Raw genomic sequence first — 15,276 nt, forward strand, 5'->3', positions numbered from 1 at the left:
GAGGCTGAATTTTTTTTTCATACATAAAAATATATTGTGATTTAATTAATTTTCTATTTATAAATATACAATTTAATTTATATTAAAATAGTAGTTTATGGTATTACACGTGTTAATAAATAAAAATAATTTATAAATATTATTAAAAAATATTGAAGTGAAAACACAAATTAAAATAAATCCTAAAATAAAATCAGATAATATTTTTTTTATATTTTCTCCCTAAAAAATTAAAAATAATATGAATCAATAACTATTTTTTGATTATATGGTTAATATTTTCTATGATATTTAAAAATTATCATTATTGATAATTTGATATATATTATTTTTATTTTTCCCTATTATTTTTATTGATTATTGAATTAAAGTTTGTTTTTTAAAACATGAAGTGTACAGAATACGCGCCAAGGATGAGAGTGGGCAATGGAGAAATTCTAAAACCGGCAAACCATGGTTAAGGAATACTAGAAAATAAGTAGTCTGCTTGTTTTGGGACTTTGACTCTCTCTCTCTCTCTATCTCCGTGTCTGTCTGTCTGCTGTTTGCAATGGGTGCCGAGCTTAGACTCTCCCTGTGCGCCTTCTCACTTCTCTGCCCTTTTCCCCTTCCTTAAAGCTTCCTTCTTTATTTATGCATTTTCTGATCTTTTCTCTAGTAACAGGAACTCGAATCTCTTCTATCTTCTCACAGATCTCTATCTCTGCCTGGTAAGCTTTACCCATCTATTTTTAACTCTTTTGTTTTCAAGCATGTTCTAATTTGCTTATTTTGTCCCTGCTGTGTTTCTCTAGTATTGGTTGATCTTTGCAGTTGGCTATGGTTTACGGGTTCTCCTTGTTTTTATCAGTTTCTTATTCTTATTTAATTTGGTTGTGATTTGGCTTTTTATTCCCGAATTTGTTTTTTTTCTGCTCAAATTTTGACGTGTGTCTTCTTGGCCTCTCCCTAATTTTAGATACACCTACTCTTGTTTGATTCGATTTTGGTCTTCTTACTCTGTTTGATATGCTGGTGGCAATTTATGTGCTGGCTGTTTTATTGATTTGCAGTATTGGGGACTTGTTGTTAATGGATTGGAGCTCTGGTGGTGATCAAAATTGGTATTATGGTAATTTTAATGTGGCAAGGGACTACATTTTTGGATTCGAAGTGATATAGATGAATCCTGTGGCTTTTTCGAAAAGGGTGATTTTGGTTTGACACTAACCATCTGGTTCTTGAGCTTCTGGTAGTGCTTTGATTCAAGGATTTTCATAATTCTTTGAGATAAACAAACTTCTTTGTTATTGCATGGGGATTTTGAGCAAAAATTGAAGTGTATCCTTTGCAGTGATCATTGCAATGGGGGGGCTTTGCTCGAGGAGTTCGACTGTAGATAATGCTCCCGGTGGAGGCTTTCCACATATGAATGGTCATTTTAATGGCTCTGGCTTCGTTTATCAGTCCCGCCAATTGAAAATAAATAGCAATATAAATCCTTCTCCAGTTGGGGAAAATGTTGAAAATAAGCAAGTAAGAGAACCCTTTTCATTTCCAGAGGTAAATGTGGTTTCACCATATGGGATGGACGGAAATGATATTGATGATGGTATTCCTCGTTTATCAAGGGCTTTATCAAATAAATCTAGATCAACCAAGTCTAAGCAGGCTGCTGTTGCGAAGGTATGTCTACACTTAATTTGATCGTACTCGTATACTGGTTATTTTTTACTTAATGATCTGTTTTCAACTTATATTCTTCCTTTGTTACATTTTAATCAAGAATCTGTTCGTCTACTATTTGAGATGTGTTATAAGAGGGTTACTTGGTGTTTCCTTTTAGTTTTGAATTGTCTCCAATAAATTTGTTGCTGAACTTCTGCCTCAGGTTCCTAATATCAAATCCTTTAGAATGGAAGATGTTAAAAGGTTAAATCACTTAAAACGTGTAAAGTGCTAAAAATTATGTGGCATCCTCAAAAACTACTAAATGAATGTCCAAAATTTGAAATCTGATAGGTGAAGTAGCAAACTGGATCTCTCCCCTTCTCTAAATTTTTCTTTTTTATTTGTCCCTTCACTTTATTTTCTTTTTTGATGTTTTTTTCTCAAGTCCTAAATTTTTGTTTGAGAAAGTTACATGGGATTCTTTGCCATGGAGAACAAAAATTTTAAACTGCAGAGATATGAATCTGTATTATGTTTAAACTGACTATTAACTCATTGTTAAGATTTTGTGATGAACTTGAAATGCCATTTTTTTTAAATGTAAAATTGTTTCCCATTAAAATACATTGTTTGTAACAGCGAACATAATAAGAGCTTCTGAACTATAATAAATTAATAACTACCTGGGCCATTTCCAATGACTCATGATTCATGGTCGTAATTAGAAGCCAAATTGATTACCACAAATACAAAATTTATACAAAAGCTATAGTCTTTTCCTATGTCATTATATAAGCATATTTAAAACGAAAATTATAATATTAAATATTTCTTTCATAGTATAAAGTTTCAAATTTCAAATAAAATTTTAAAAATAATTGCTCTCTACTTCTATTTGAATTAATTGATTTTTAATATAATACTGCACTAAATTTTTCTTATTTCTTTCTGGCTTTAAAACCCATCGTGTAGCCCGAGTTTCATTTCATTTTTTTTTTTGGGCTGAATGCTCTTTATTTCTTTTGGGCTTTTAAAACCGTGAGCTTATAAACTCATCTTTCTACTGGTTTTAATGTTTTAACTGGTGATTTTTTTTATCGATTTTATATGAATTCAATTTTTTTTACTTTTTGACTCATTTGCATGAATTGAACTTGTAAAATCCTACGAGCTTACTTGTGATTTGGACAAAAATGGTTCTCATGTTGCTGATATGCATGTTGGTAAATTGATGCTCACATGTAAACCTCTTTTTCAATGACAAGAATAGAGGTGAAAGAAGAGCATGTTCTGTGGGTGTTTTGTGCTGACCTAGGGTTCGATAAATTGATGACTTAAAAGTGTGAATTGTTTTAGAGAAAATCACAGGAGATGCAAGGTAACAATTAATATTTGGTAGATGCTCGGTGGCTGAAAACATTCAGGTTGCTAATTTACTGCTGGAGTTCTCAACATAAATGTAGTTATTGTTTTTTGGCTTGTATTTGATGGATGGTTGATGGGGAAGCTCAGAGAATGCTACATCCTAATAGAGTATGTAAGGATGCATTGATGAGTTAGGCTTTATTCAATGGTGTCTTAGGTATTCTACATCCTTTCTTTGAGGAAGGAAAAAAGAGTAAGAAGTATATGTGGGTTGAGGAGACAAAATAAAAAACAGTGTAGGAAAATGCATATCTGTCGACCAGAACTAAATAGTAAACAGTCAATATTTTATTTTCAAACTCTAAGAAAATAATTAAAAGGCATTATATTTATGGGTACTCTTAAGAAAATGAGTTAGGTCTAATTCACCTCCAAAAGCTAGCTAAAGAGGAAAGGACTGCCCAAGGCTTCATAAGTGGTATATTACCTCTATTCCAAACCATTGTGTAAATTTACACACCTAGAAGCGTGAAAGATGTATGAGAGGCATAATATCGGATGGAGAGGCTCTTAAGAAGTAAGAACATAGAGGTCTAATTCATCTATAAAACCTAGTTCAAGGGGGGAGGAGTTCCAACTTCCAAGGCTTTATAGGAGGCATATTACTCCTATCCTATACCAATGTTGCAATGTTGGATTTAACAGATAAACTAGACTTTTACCTGCCTTATAATTTTTATTGTTGTTATTATTACTGTTATTACTATTATTTGTTTGATTCTAAGCAGGAAAATTTCAGATGTAGTTTGAACTTGAGAAATAAACACATGAGACTCTTAGATGAAATCGTAGAATACACTAGACTTGTCTTAAATTATCAGAAGTACACATTAAATTGAGGGAACTAACACCACCACCCCTCCAAAAAAGAAAGAAGAAGAAGAAGAAGAATAAGGAGAAGGAGAAGGAGAAGGAGAAGAAGAAACACTCATAATCATTTGAAATCCCTAAATTGAAATTACTTTGACCTTAAGGTCCCCTTTGGTTTTGGGATATTGACTTCTTTGGCAACACTTTTTAAATGGCTATGAGATATTAACTAGTGGTGGTAATTCTAATTCCTCACCCTCTATAAACTAAAAATGGAGAAGGTTCTATTACTTTGTAATTCTTGAGTCACATTGTAGCAGTTATAATGTGAGACCTCCAAGATGAAACCACAAGTTTCACCATGGAGTTAATTTCACCTATTATACCTTAAGTTTGGTGGTTATATCAATAACATAGCTCAACTTCAATTTATATTATAAATTACTTAAACTGTGACCTGCTGTCACCGGTATACATATAACAAAATTTCACTTTTAGTTCCTTAACTTAGATAATTGTACCACAAGCGTATCTCTTTGTATCACAAAAATTCTAGTACTAATATTTAATATGTAAATAATTTTTATACAAAATATGCAAATAATATAAGATCTAAATACATTATTTTACTAATATAAATAAAAATATAAATAAAATATAAATATCACTTCGACCTGTATAAAGAAAAAAAAAAGAAAATCAACCATATTAACTAGTGTTCGAATGTTATGAAAATAAAATAAGAAATAGAATATTTTTACATTAAAATAAAATCAATAAAATTAAAAAAAAAAATGATATCAATCTAAAATTGAATTATAGAATTTTTAGCTAGCTATAAATTCAAATAAACAGAAAATAAATAAATAAAGGTTTAACTTCTAAGTTAACTATAAACTATATAATCAGAACTCATAATTTATTTTGAATATTTTATAATTTTTTAATAAAAAATAAGTTGGATTGAATTTTAGAAATTTTGTTATTCAAATTACAGTTGAGGGGAAATACATCCAACTAAGTTTGGGGATGGTGAATGAAATTTAAACATAAGTTAACCTGTAAACCGGTAATAGTCGGTCACAGGGACTTTAGTGATTCTCAAATTAAAGTTCAGGGATTTTTATGATACAAATTGAAGTTAAGGAATGTCATTGGTACAAACACCTAAGTGGAGGGACCATAAGTGAAATTAATTCAGCCACCATGTTGTCTCCTCATGGACTTTGAGTTGGTAGCATAATCTGTTGGTATTTGCTGTTCTGGTGTAAACTGTAATTACTGCATTTTATCATGCAGCCTGGCAGTTGAGGTTATGCAAAGATGCATGTTCTCATATAATCTGATTGAATCAATTTGCTACTTTTGTGCTACAGGTTTCAGAAGTGAGCTCTCTTTTAGGCAGAGCTGGGACTGCTGGGCTTGGGAAGGCAGTGGAAGTGTTGGATACACTTGGCAGTAGCATGACAAATTTAAATCTCAGCAGTGGTTTTACCTCTGGAGTGACAACAAAAGGGAATAAAATTTCAATTTTGGCATTTGAAGTTGCTAATACCATCGTTAAGGGTGCCAATCTGATGCAATCCCTTTCAAAAGAAAATATTAAGCATTTAAAAGAGGTTGTGCTTCTTTCAGAAGGGGTGCAAAATTTGATATCAAGGGATATGGAAGAACTCTTGAGAATTGCAGCGGCTGACAAGAGGTATGCAATCCAGGAATAGCTATATTAATTTGAAAATATTTGCTCTTATGTTTTATTTGCTGTAGCAATATTAACAGAAACATTTGGAGGAATTATTAAGCAATTTTGATCTAATCTGGCAGAGAGGAATTGAAAGTTTTTTCTGGAGAAGTCGTACGTTTTGGAAATCGTTGCAAAGATCCTCAATGGCACAACTTGGACCGTTACTTTGGAAAGTAATTCTCATGGCATCCATGTGCAGTATCTTATTCTTCTCAAATTTCAAGTAAGGTTCTAATGTTTTATCCTTTGTTAATTATTTGTACTTCTTAGGCTGGGTTCAGAACTCACACCCGAAAAGCAATTGAAGGAAGAAGCTGATATGATGATGCAGGGATTGATGACTTTTGTTCAATATACAGCTGTGAGTATTTGGTGTTGCTATTGTGAGAGAAGCTGCCCTTAGGCCTAGACTGTAGCATTCATTGTAGTTTCTTGTATAATTGGGGAAGTAGTTAACAATGTGCTTTTGTCTTTATGCTGAGGAAGGCAGAAATGATTTTGATGAACCATACCTGTACTAATTTTAGTTATTTTGGCCTTGAGTTTTTCCATTGTGAACTGTAGCCAGAGGTCATGGGTTTGTGCCTCAGAATCAGTAAAAATGCATGACTGTTTCTAGAACCTTGGTGCAAGAAGTGTCAGGCACTAGGGCACTCTTTACTCTCTTTCCCCCTTTTCTTTTGTGTGATGTAATTTGATTATATTCTATATTCACTGGGGGCAAGGAGAGTGCAATCTATACACACTTGTGGTGCATATCCTCTCACACACCTCCATCAAAAAATTTCTTGTATTTTGGAGTTGGGGAATGATGCTTAATTGTTTGATTTGATTTTGTGCCCTTAGTGATGAATGATGAGGATGTCAACATCATTTGCATTATTCTTTGATTTAACTATAATTTAGGCTTGAGATTGCAAAGAATATTGCTAGTTTGTCAGTGTCCAAAATGCTCGTGGAAACTAAAATGTTGTTGATAAATATAGGTTTAAAATTTCTTGGCCACTCTTACCAAGTGACAACCATTGGTAGGATGCAAATATGTTTGAGTTTACAAATGAATCAAGTAAAATATGATTAATGTGTACTCATGGTCCTCCTTTATTTCAAGTGAAACGTGATTGAACAACTTTCTACTGACCATCCTTCAATTGAATACTGGCCTCTAGGGTCTCTGCTGTTTGTGCACCTATGCTTTGTTCAGTTCATGCAGCCTCTTTGATGTGTTGCCAGCTTTACTTGCTGTATGAGGTGAATTGTGTGTATATTTGTTTAGCTTTGTTCAAAAGGCATCTGATTTTCTTTTGGACAGCACATCTTTTTGCTACCATAATGTGGTTTGAAACTTTGAATTCATGGTCCCAACTCCCATCCTTACAGTAGGACAGGTTAGCCTACACCTCACTGCCATTGGTAACATGGATATGATACAACTTTTTGAAAAGCTTTATAACAAGTCTTAGTCAGAAGCTACAAATTTGGCTAGTTGAAATCTTTATTATTTTCAGTAAGTAAGTTTGTAGAAACAGTGTAGAATCTAGAATTATATGTTTCCTATTTAGCTAGCATAACTATAGGACATAAATTTAAGTTTCCTATTTAATTAGACAATTATATGTATGTATATATATATGTATATATATATATATAAATTGTATCTGAATGATTCTTTGATATATTGAAAATTAGTATTCCTATTTAGTTGGCATGATTATAGGATCAAGTGTATATAAAATTATAAATATTTATTTAATGCCTTGTGAATATGTGAAGTTCTAGATTATTTGCTCAAATTAAAATGAAGTGTCAAGTCACATTGACCTAACATTTACAACAGCAAAACTAGTTAGTTAGGATTAGCTACATAGATTCCCTTTTGATATTCATCTCTGTTTGAGACTAATTTTGCATTAATTTCAGAAATTGTAAATCTCTTGATCTAATGTTTACAGTGGAGAAAAATCCTTCTTCCCCGAAAGCTCTAATCAGTCCTGTTATTTCCCTCCATAAAATGCAAGAAATAGTTGCTGGGACTAATAGCATAGTTGTTTGCATTTATATACACAGTTACACATTGCTCCACGCCCGAGATCATTTCCAGTTGGCTTTTAATTCATTTGCACCTTCTGTTTATACACCTTTACAATCAGCTTCCAAGTGGAAATGAATTGTTGCAGGTTGAGGGCTGATGATGGGGTTAAGAAAAAGCATGTAAATGAGATGTATGGAAGGCATGCTTGTTGCTTATGGCTTTTTTTTGGCTATTATTAAGGGTTGAGAAACATTTGTAAATGATATTTTTGAAAGGTGTTGGAATATGGCCTGTGGTAACAAGTCCCACACTGCTAGTGTACAAGAAATTTGAAGGGTGTATAGTGGTTGATGAAACCAAATAAAAAGGCCTAGGCCATTTTGGTGAGGGAGAACCCACATTCAAGCTTAGTTGAGCATGGAGACCTACATGTTTACTGATCCATGCTCCTTGGCCTCATTTTGGATATGGTTTTAGAGCAAAAAGGCCTAATGACTATAAATATAGGACCGAAAGCATGGTAGGTTAAGCCGTAGTGACTAGACACATGAATTGAACTAATCAAGGCCATCTGGCAAAGCCAACAGGAAATACACCCAGGTTAGTGGAGTCACCCGTACATGTCTAGTGACAAATTAGCTTGTGAAGTCAAAGCTGAACCCAGTTTCACATAAGGGGGGTGTTGGAACATGGCTTATGGGAACAAGTCCCACATCGGCAGTGCATAATAAATACAATTAAAAGACAGGTAAATGTTGGCAAAGCCAAATAGAAAAAGCTTAGGCCAATTTGGTGTTGGAGAGCCCAGTTTACTTGCCTATTTTTTAATCCACACCTCAGCCCTTAATTTCAAAAAAATGTGTGCTTAAGACTTATTTTTGTCAATTCAAAAGTTGAAGGTTTTGAACGACATGAACATAACTGGTAGGACTGGATGGATCATTTTTTAGTGGTCAAAACTGTAATATAGAATTTGTCTTTCACTTTTTCCCCGTATGTTTAAATGTGTGCTTCTTACTTTTGGTCCTAAACATTGTGGGTGGTGGATTATAGAAATATTCGTATGTAGTGAGTTTTGATCACGAAAATGGTGCAATAATTAATGTACTATGAAATGACTACTAAAACCTATTATGTTTTTGTAAGCATGAAGCATTCTGGGTATTTTAGCAATTCAATTGCATCTATTGCAGGATTCACAGCAGAGTAATTCTTATAAAATTATATTATACAAATCCTGATGATATTTCATGATAAAAAGATCCAATTTTCCGTAATGTTTCTCAATAATGACAATATTTTTCCCATATCATTTTCTTGTTGTAGGAATTATATCATGAAATGCATGCCTTGGATAGATTTGAACAAGATTACCGGCGTAAGCTTCAAGAAGATGACAGCACAAATGGTCCTCAAAGGGGTAAGTGGTGGCGTAGTTTCAATTGACATGTTACTCTTTTAATAGGTTTGCAGTGCATTCCTAAAACACCTGTCATCTTTAATGGATAATAGTCCACATTCTATAGTGGTTTCTCTATAGGATAACTTGGGTTCTTATCTAGCTTTTGAGATCTTATAGTTAAAAAGATTTCTTAAGTGCTTGGATGGGTGAAGGGATAATTTCTCATCCTTTGAGGGATAATTTCTCTCATCCAAGCTTGCATGTCTAGCTTTACTAGTTATCTCGTTTCTTTGTGTAGGATACTTTTTGGGGTGTGTGTGTGAAAGCATCAGGTATATTAACTTGATTTTGAGCAGGGGATCGTAAGTGTTGAGATTTTTTCTGTAAATAGTCTAGATTTGTAGTGATAATTAGGGATATGATTATTTGATATGATTGAGATATGATTAGGCTATAATTGGAAAATTAATTTATTTTCTTACCCAATATGTACTCTTGTAAGTATTATATATACCCCAATTGACTTGAGGGGAATAATTAAGTATTTTCTCTCAAAATTTCTGCTTTCTTCTTCTTTCTTTTCATCATCGGTTTCACTAGGCATGATTTTTTAGTCAGATGGGGACCTGATGAAAGTCTGAGGCAATTTTCTCTTTGTAATGTGGAGTCTCAAAAGTTATTTTTTTTATTATTATTTTTTGAAGAAATGGCTGTGATGATTTTAACTAGAACCAAATTCTCTATAACACAAGGTCATCACTTATAAGCATATAGATGGGTGGCATTTAAAGGATAACTTTCAAAAATAATTCATGCACATCAATTACTTTAGGCCTGTTTACTTGTGGAGAATAGTTTTTTGTTCTTGATTTTCTAAGAAAACTCCAATTTTCATTTTCCATGAAAAATAATATACAAAATACAGAGAATGTGTTTTTTTGTCAATGATAAAAAACAGTTCGTTGATTTAAACAAATTTTAAAAAAAGTTCACATATTTCATATTTAAGCAAAATCATTATAATATACATTTAAAAACTTATTTCACTTTCAAATTTTTTTCATGTGTTATTTATTCATTTTATAATAATATGATTTTTTATTATAGTAAAAATATTTAATAAATAATTATTTTATTTTATTTATGAAAATTTATATTATAATTTTGGTTATAAAATGTCATTGTTTTCCATGTGGAAAACCATTGCAAAACAAAATCTTTGTCATAAAGGAAACTAGGAAAGTAGTGGAAAACAATTTAAACTTGTTTTCTATATCTTAGTTAACTTATGGAAAATCCTGATTTTCCAATTCTCTATTTGGAAAACCGGCACATGTGAACATAAAACTTTATTTTCCAATTTTCTCAGAAATTTTTTTTCATAAAATATGTCTAGTTTTCTACAAGTGAACATGCCCTTTTTGTTTTTTTCTTGTACTTTAAATTTTAAATGTCTTGTTATACAAGTAAGCCAGCTAGAACACCATAAGCTTTGGTAGATCATAAAAGTGGTAAGCTGTATGATGTTGTTCACTCAGATATCTAGGGTCTAGATCCAGTTTGATCTTCTTTAGGCCATTAATAATTTGTTATTTTTATTGATGACTTTACGCAGCATATATGGGTCGATTCTCTAAGAATAATAGTAATGTCTCTTTCAGTTTTCAATCTTACGTTGGAAAAACAATTAACTCTAAAATTTTGGCCCTTCATTTGAACTTGGTGTGTGTGTGTTGGGGGGGGGGGGGGTTGCAAATACCGATGTGTGAATATTTTTTAAAATGTGGGATTATTCATCTCATCACTTGCCCACACAGGCTCACAAATGAGTAAAATGGCACTGTAGAGCAAAAAAGTTGCCACATTGTTGATTGCAAATGTTCTATTAAAATTTTAGACATGCTTTTGATATTGCTACCTCAGTAATTAATTATTTAATTAATTTCCTACTATCATGCTTAAAGATGCCTTGCCATTTTTCTTTTCTTCGTTTTTTTTTTTTTATGGGGCAAAGGACCTGACTTGAAATCTTTAAAGGTTTTTGGATGTGTTGTGCGGCTCAATCAGCTTTGCCAACCCAACCAAGAACTCTCCTACTTCACCTCCAATTCATACACATTCAAGTTCATTCCAGATTCTCTCTTCTCTGTCCTTCCCCCCTTATTTTTACCTACCACAACCTTACCACACCAATCTACTCCTATTCAAACCTGCCACTACTCTCATCTCTTCCTCGCTAAAATCTCCTCTCATCTCCTTTCTCTTCTCCCTTGTCTCCTCCAACCTTCTTATCACCTAATCCAATCATTCCTCCTTATCTATACTTGGTTCTAATCTTGGGGTCAACTTCACTTCTTATTGCCTAATCCCTATCATAACCTGTTGAGCCCTCATGTATCCATCCCCTGCATTTGTGTACTACTACTATGCACAAAAGTTAAGCTCACCTGCCACAATAGAATTGACCTCACCAAGCTTTCTTCAAACAAAACCTTCTACCTACATTCAAGCCAAACCTCAATCATGTTGGTGTAATGCTATGACTAAAGAGACTAATCTTGCAAACCACGCATGGATTTTAGTCCCATGCAGCCACAACACTCTAAGCAGAACATTATTGGAAACAAGTGGGCATATTGAATGAAGCAAAATTCTAAGGGTACAACTGAATGGTACAAAGCCCGGTTAGTTGCCAAGGGATACAATCAGCAGTCAGGAGTGGACTATCATGAAACATCAATCTAATTGTCAAAGCCATCATAACAAAAATTTTTTTTTCTATTTGGCACTGTGTATGGGTGGTCCCAATCTCTATGGCAATTAAATTTTTTCCAAATCATTTCTGCATGAAAATCTTGATGCAAAAGTGTTCATGGTGCAACCATAGGGGTTAGGTGTGCCTTTTTTGGTTGGCACGCAACCTCCGTACTTCTGTACTTGGCCTGGCCTGACTCTGACCTTATCCGGCGGTGCTAATATGCATAAAATATCAAGTCCTGCCTAGTCATAAGTTTGAAGACTGTCTTAAGTGCTGATATGGGATGTCTGTTTATATTATGTTTCCTTTTTAAGGATGTTAAAATTTGAAACTTTCTTCTTCCTCTTTTTTAATAAATTGAGGATGTATGTCTGATTAATGTGTAGGTGACAGCCCTGCAATTTTGAGGGCAGAGTTAAAGTCTCAGAGGAAGCATGTGAAAAGTTTGAAGAAGAAATCACTTTGGTCCAAGATTTTGGAAGAGGTATGAGTCACTATTGCTTCAGGTGCATATTTTTGGTGGGTAGGCTGTAATGGTTCTTAATGTATGATATTTAAGCTTGTTGGTTTTATGTTTCCTGATCCTACAACAACTATAAGTGTGCAGCTGTTACAGATGATGTTGGATGGATTATGCTCCTTCCATCTTTCTTAAGTGATAGTTATAGAATCTTTGTTCTTTATAATTGTACACATTATTACAATATACAATCAGAAAGATAATGTCGTATGATAGGTAATGGCAAAGCTGGTAGATATTGTCCATTTCTTGCATTTGGAGATCCATGAAGCTTTTGGTAGTGCTGGTAAGCATTTCATTTGTGCCCTTGCTACTTTGGATCTGTGTTTTTATCCACCATGTGATGTGAGCCTTAGTGTAGTTTTTTGTGGGTCTCATATATTTGTTTTGCAATGGAGAATGAGAATGCTTTATCATAGGTCCTTGTTCCTGGTTTGCTTGTTAGCCATCAAAATGAAATTGCAAGTGATGTTGTAACAAATAATTAAATCGACATCATAGATGGTTGTCCAAGGTGAGATGTTGAGAAAAGCAGGATAAAATGATTTGTGGTTATGAAGATAACTGGGATTAAAGCTGCTCAACTGAGTTGAGCAGGATATCGAAGATATACAGGATATTTTTGAAACCAATCGTATATCTTCACAGATTAAATAACTAGCCAGTAACCATGAATTTTTTTATATCGTCAAATGTGAACATACCAACTAGAATTCACAGGGTCTGTTAACAGTCTCATTAATTTCTAAGCATTGTCCAACTCCGCAGATGGACATTTGTCACTTGTGCATTATATTTGCCTGTATGCCATTTTGGTTGGAAAAGATAAAGAGGCAAATCCTTAGGTTTATGTGCAAAATATTCATTGGATTAATTAACATGATGGGCTTTCTTTTTGTGTTATTATTTTGAAGTTATGACTGATTATTGTTCTTAATGTCTTACACTTTATAACTTGCAGATGGTGATGGACCAGTAAAAGGTTCTTTGAGCAGTCAGAGAAAATTGGGCTCTGCTGGTCTTGCATTGCATTATGCAAATATTATCACTCAAATTGATACTCTGGTGAGTGATTTCTTCTAGTTTTGGTGTTTACCTACCCATCAAGTATTTCATTTTCATAGTTCTCTTAAGCAAGAGCATTTGCAATCAAATCATTCTGTCATTATTGAGTTCATGCCTTGCATCACATTACTGCTTTTTCGGAACTAATGTCTGAAAATGATCAGGTGTCCCGTTCAAGTTCTGTCCCCCCAAATACGAGGGATGCCTTGTACCAAGGGCTGCCACCAAGTATCAAATCTGCCTTGCGCTCCAAATTACAGTCCTTCCACATGAAGGAAGAGGTATTATTATTACCTGAAACTTATTTTTTATTTTTTAGGGGTTTACTAGCCAAAGAAAAAGGATATAATTACTCATTAAGAACTGATTGAATTGTTCATTTCAAATGTTATTCTTGCAGCTTACGGTTGCACAAATCAAAGCTGAAATGGAGAAAACTTTACAGTGGCTTATTCCGGTTGCTGCTAACACAACCAAGTAAAATAACCAACCTTGTACTAAATTTCCTTGTCATAGTGATCGTTATAAAAACAGTTTTTTCATGACATACTACTAATTCACTGTATAATGCATCTTTGCTTAGCCCAATGTCTGATTGTTTACGCTTGTTTTGCTGTTAATTGAATTACAACCAGAGCTCATCATGGATTTGGGTGGGTTGGAGAATGGGCAAATACTGGGTGAGTTCAAAATTTTCCTGTGTTTTTCCCTCTTTCCTTCCTATTTCTCTTAAAATATCTCTGTTAAAGCTTTTCCCAATTGAATTTTTCAGGTCTGAAGTTAATCGGAAACCTACCGGACAGACAGACTTGCTCAGAATCGAGACCTTACACCATGCAGATAAAGAGAAGACTGAAGCTTACATTCTTGAATTGGTAGTTTGGCTTCACGATCTTGTGAGCCAAGCAAAGGCAAGCAATGGTGGAATCAGATCTCCAGTTAAATCTCCAATTCGATCGCCTAATCAGAAGACAATTCAGTTATCAACCCACAAACCAAGCTCGCCATCCCCCACGCTGACAGTTGAAGATCAAGAGATGCTTCGAGACGTGAGCAAGAGAAAAAAGACACCTGGGATAAGCAAGAGTCAGGAATTTGATACTGCAAAAACCAGATTAAGCAAACACCACAGATTGAGTAAGAGTAGCAGCCACTCACCAATGACTGAAGGTAAAAAAGATCATTTCCGTTTCCCTTTGAGAAGGCCATCATCAGTTCCTGTCATTGACTTCGACATAGACCGGATTAAAGCTTTGGATGTTATCGATCGAGTTGACACAATTAGAAGTTTATGATTGTATCAGTAATGGCCATTTTGAGGCAAAGAACAGAGGCATGTGCAAAGGATGAATTATCCCATCTGATGCCATTTTCTCTTGGTTTCTGGTGGGTGAGATTTAAATTCTGTTGGTAGCAAATCATTGTTTTTCTTTATGTATTAGAATTTTAAGGTGCTAGAGAATATCAGGCTTGTAGTGTCTGCTTAGTTCTTCTGTGTACAGAATATTTTTGAATGATTTTATAATAATTTAAAGTTCAACTTTTTCCTCATTATTCATATCTTATGTCCTGAGATCCAAAAAGAAGATTTCTTTATGTATAGAAAAGTATAGAAAAGTTTAATTTGGAGGGTCACGTTTCCCTTTTTCATTTCATTTTTTTTATTCTTTAGTGATATATAATCGTCATCTTTCTACAGTGCCACCAGTCATAGTCGTTATCACACAGAGCCGTACATGCGGATGTACCTATCTGCTTATCTCATCAGGCGGTCATTTAATTCTTTTTCTGCGTTTGTGCTGATACCGTCGTCTTGTTATAGTGCCATCGATCGTTGTCACATAAAACTGTACGTACGGGCGTATTTACC

At 33.8% G+C, this 15,276-nt stretch overlaps 1 protein-coding gene across 3 annotated transcripts; it reads left to right on the forward strand.

Moving 5' to 3' along the window:
• Positions 1-499: 499 nt before the first annotated feature.
• LOC110606468 (protein PSK SIMULATOR 1) lies at positions 500-14,957 on the forward strand. Of its 3 annotated transcripts, XM_021745272.2 has the most exons (14): positions 501-710; positions 1,053-1,231; positions 1,334-1,665; positions 5,262-5,587; positions 5,710-5,802; positions 5,900-5,990; positions 8,988-9,081; positions 12,208-12,305; positions 12,558-12,627; positions 13,303-13,406; positions 13,571-13,687; positions 13,807-13,883; positions 14,042-14,086; positions 14,179-14,957. In XM_021745272.2, exons 3-14 carry the CDS (start codon positions 1,345-1,347, stop codon positions 14,699-14,701), a joined length of 1,959 nt encoding a protein of 652 aa, XP_021600964.1. In that variant the 5' UTR covers positions 501-710; positions 1,053-1,231; positions 1,334-1,344; the 3' UTR covers positions 14,702-14,957. The 3 variants fall into 3 exon arrangements, with proteins under 3 accessions (XP_043809127.1, XP_021600964.1, XP_021600963.1); XM_043953192.1 differs by lacking the exon at positions 1,053-1,231 and having other exon boundaries at positions 500-710; XM_021745271.2 differs by having other exon boundaries at positions 1,053-1,665.
• The last annotated feature ends 319 nt before the right edge of the window (positions 14,958-15,276 follow it).

The sequence above is a fragment of the Manihot esculenta genome, chromosome 18 (assembly GCF_001659605.2).
Source record: "Manihot esculenta cultivar AM560-2 chromosome 18, M.esculenta_v8, whole genome shotgun sequence".
NCBI classification, from domain to species: domain Eukaryota; kingdom Viridiplantae; phylum Streptophyta; class Magnoliopsida; order Malpighiales; family Euphorbiaceae; genus Manihot; species Manihot esculenta.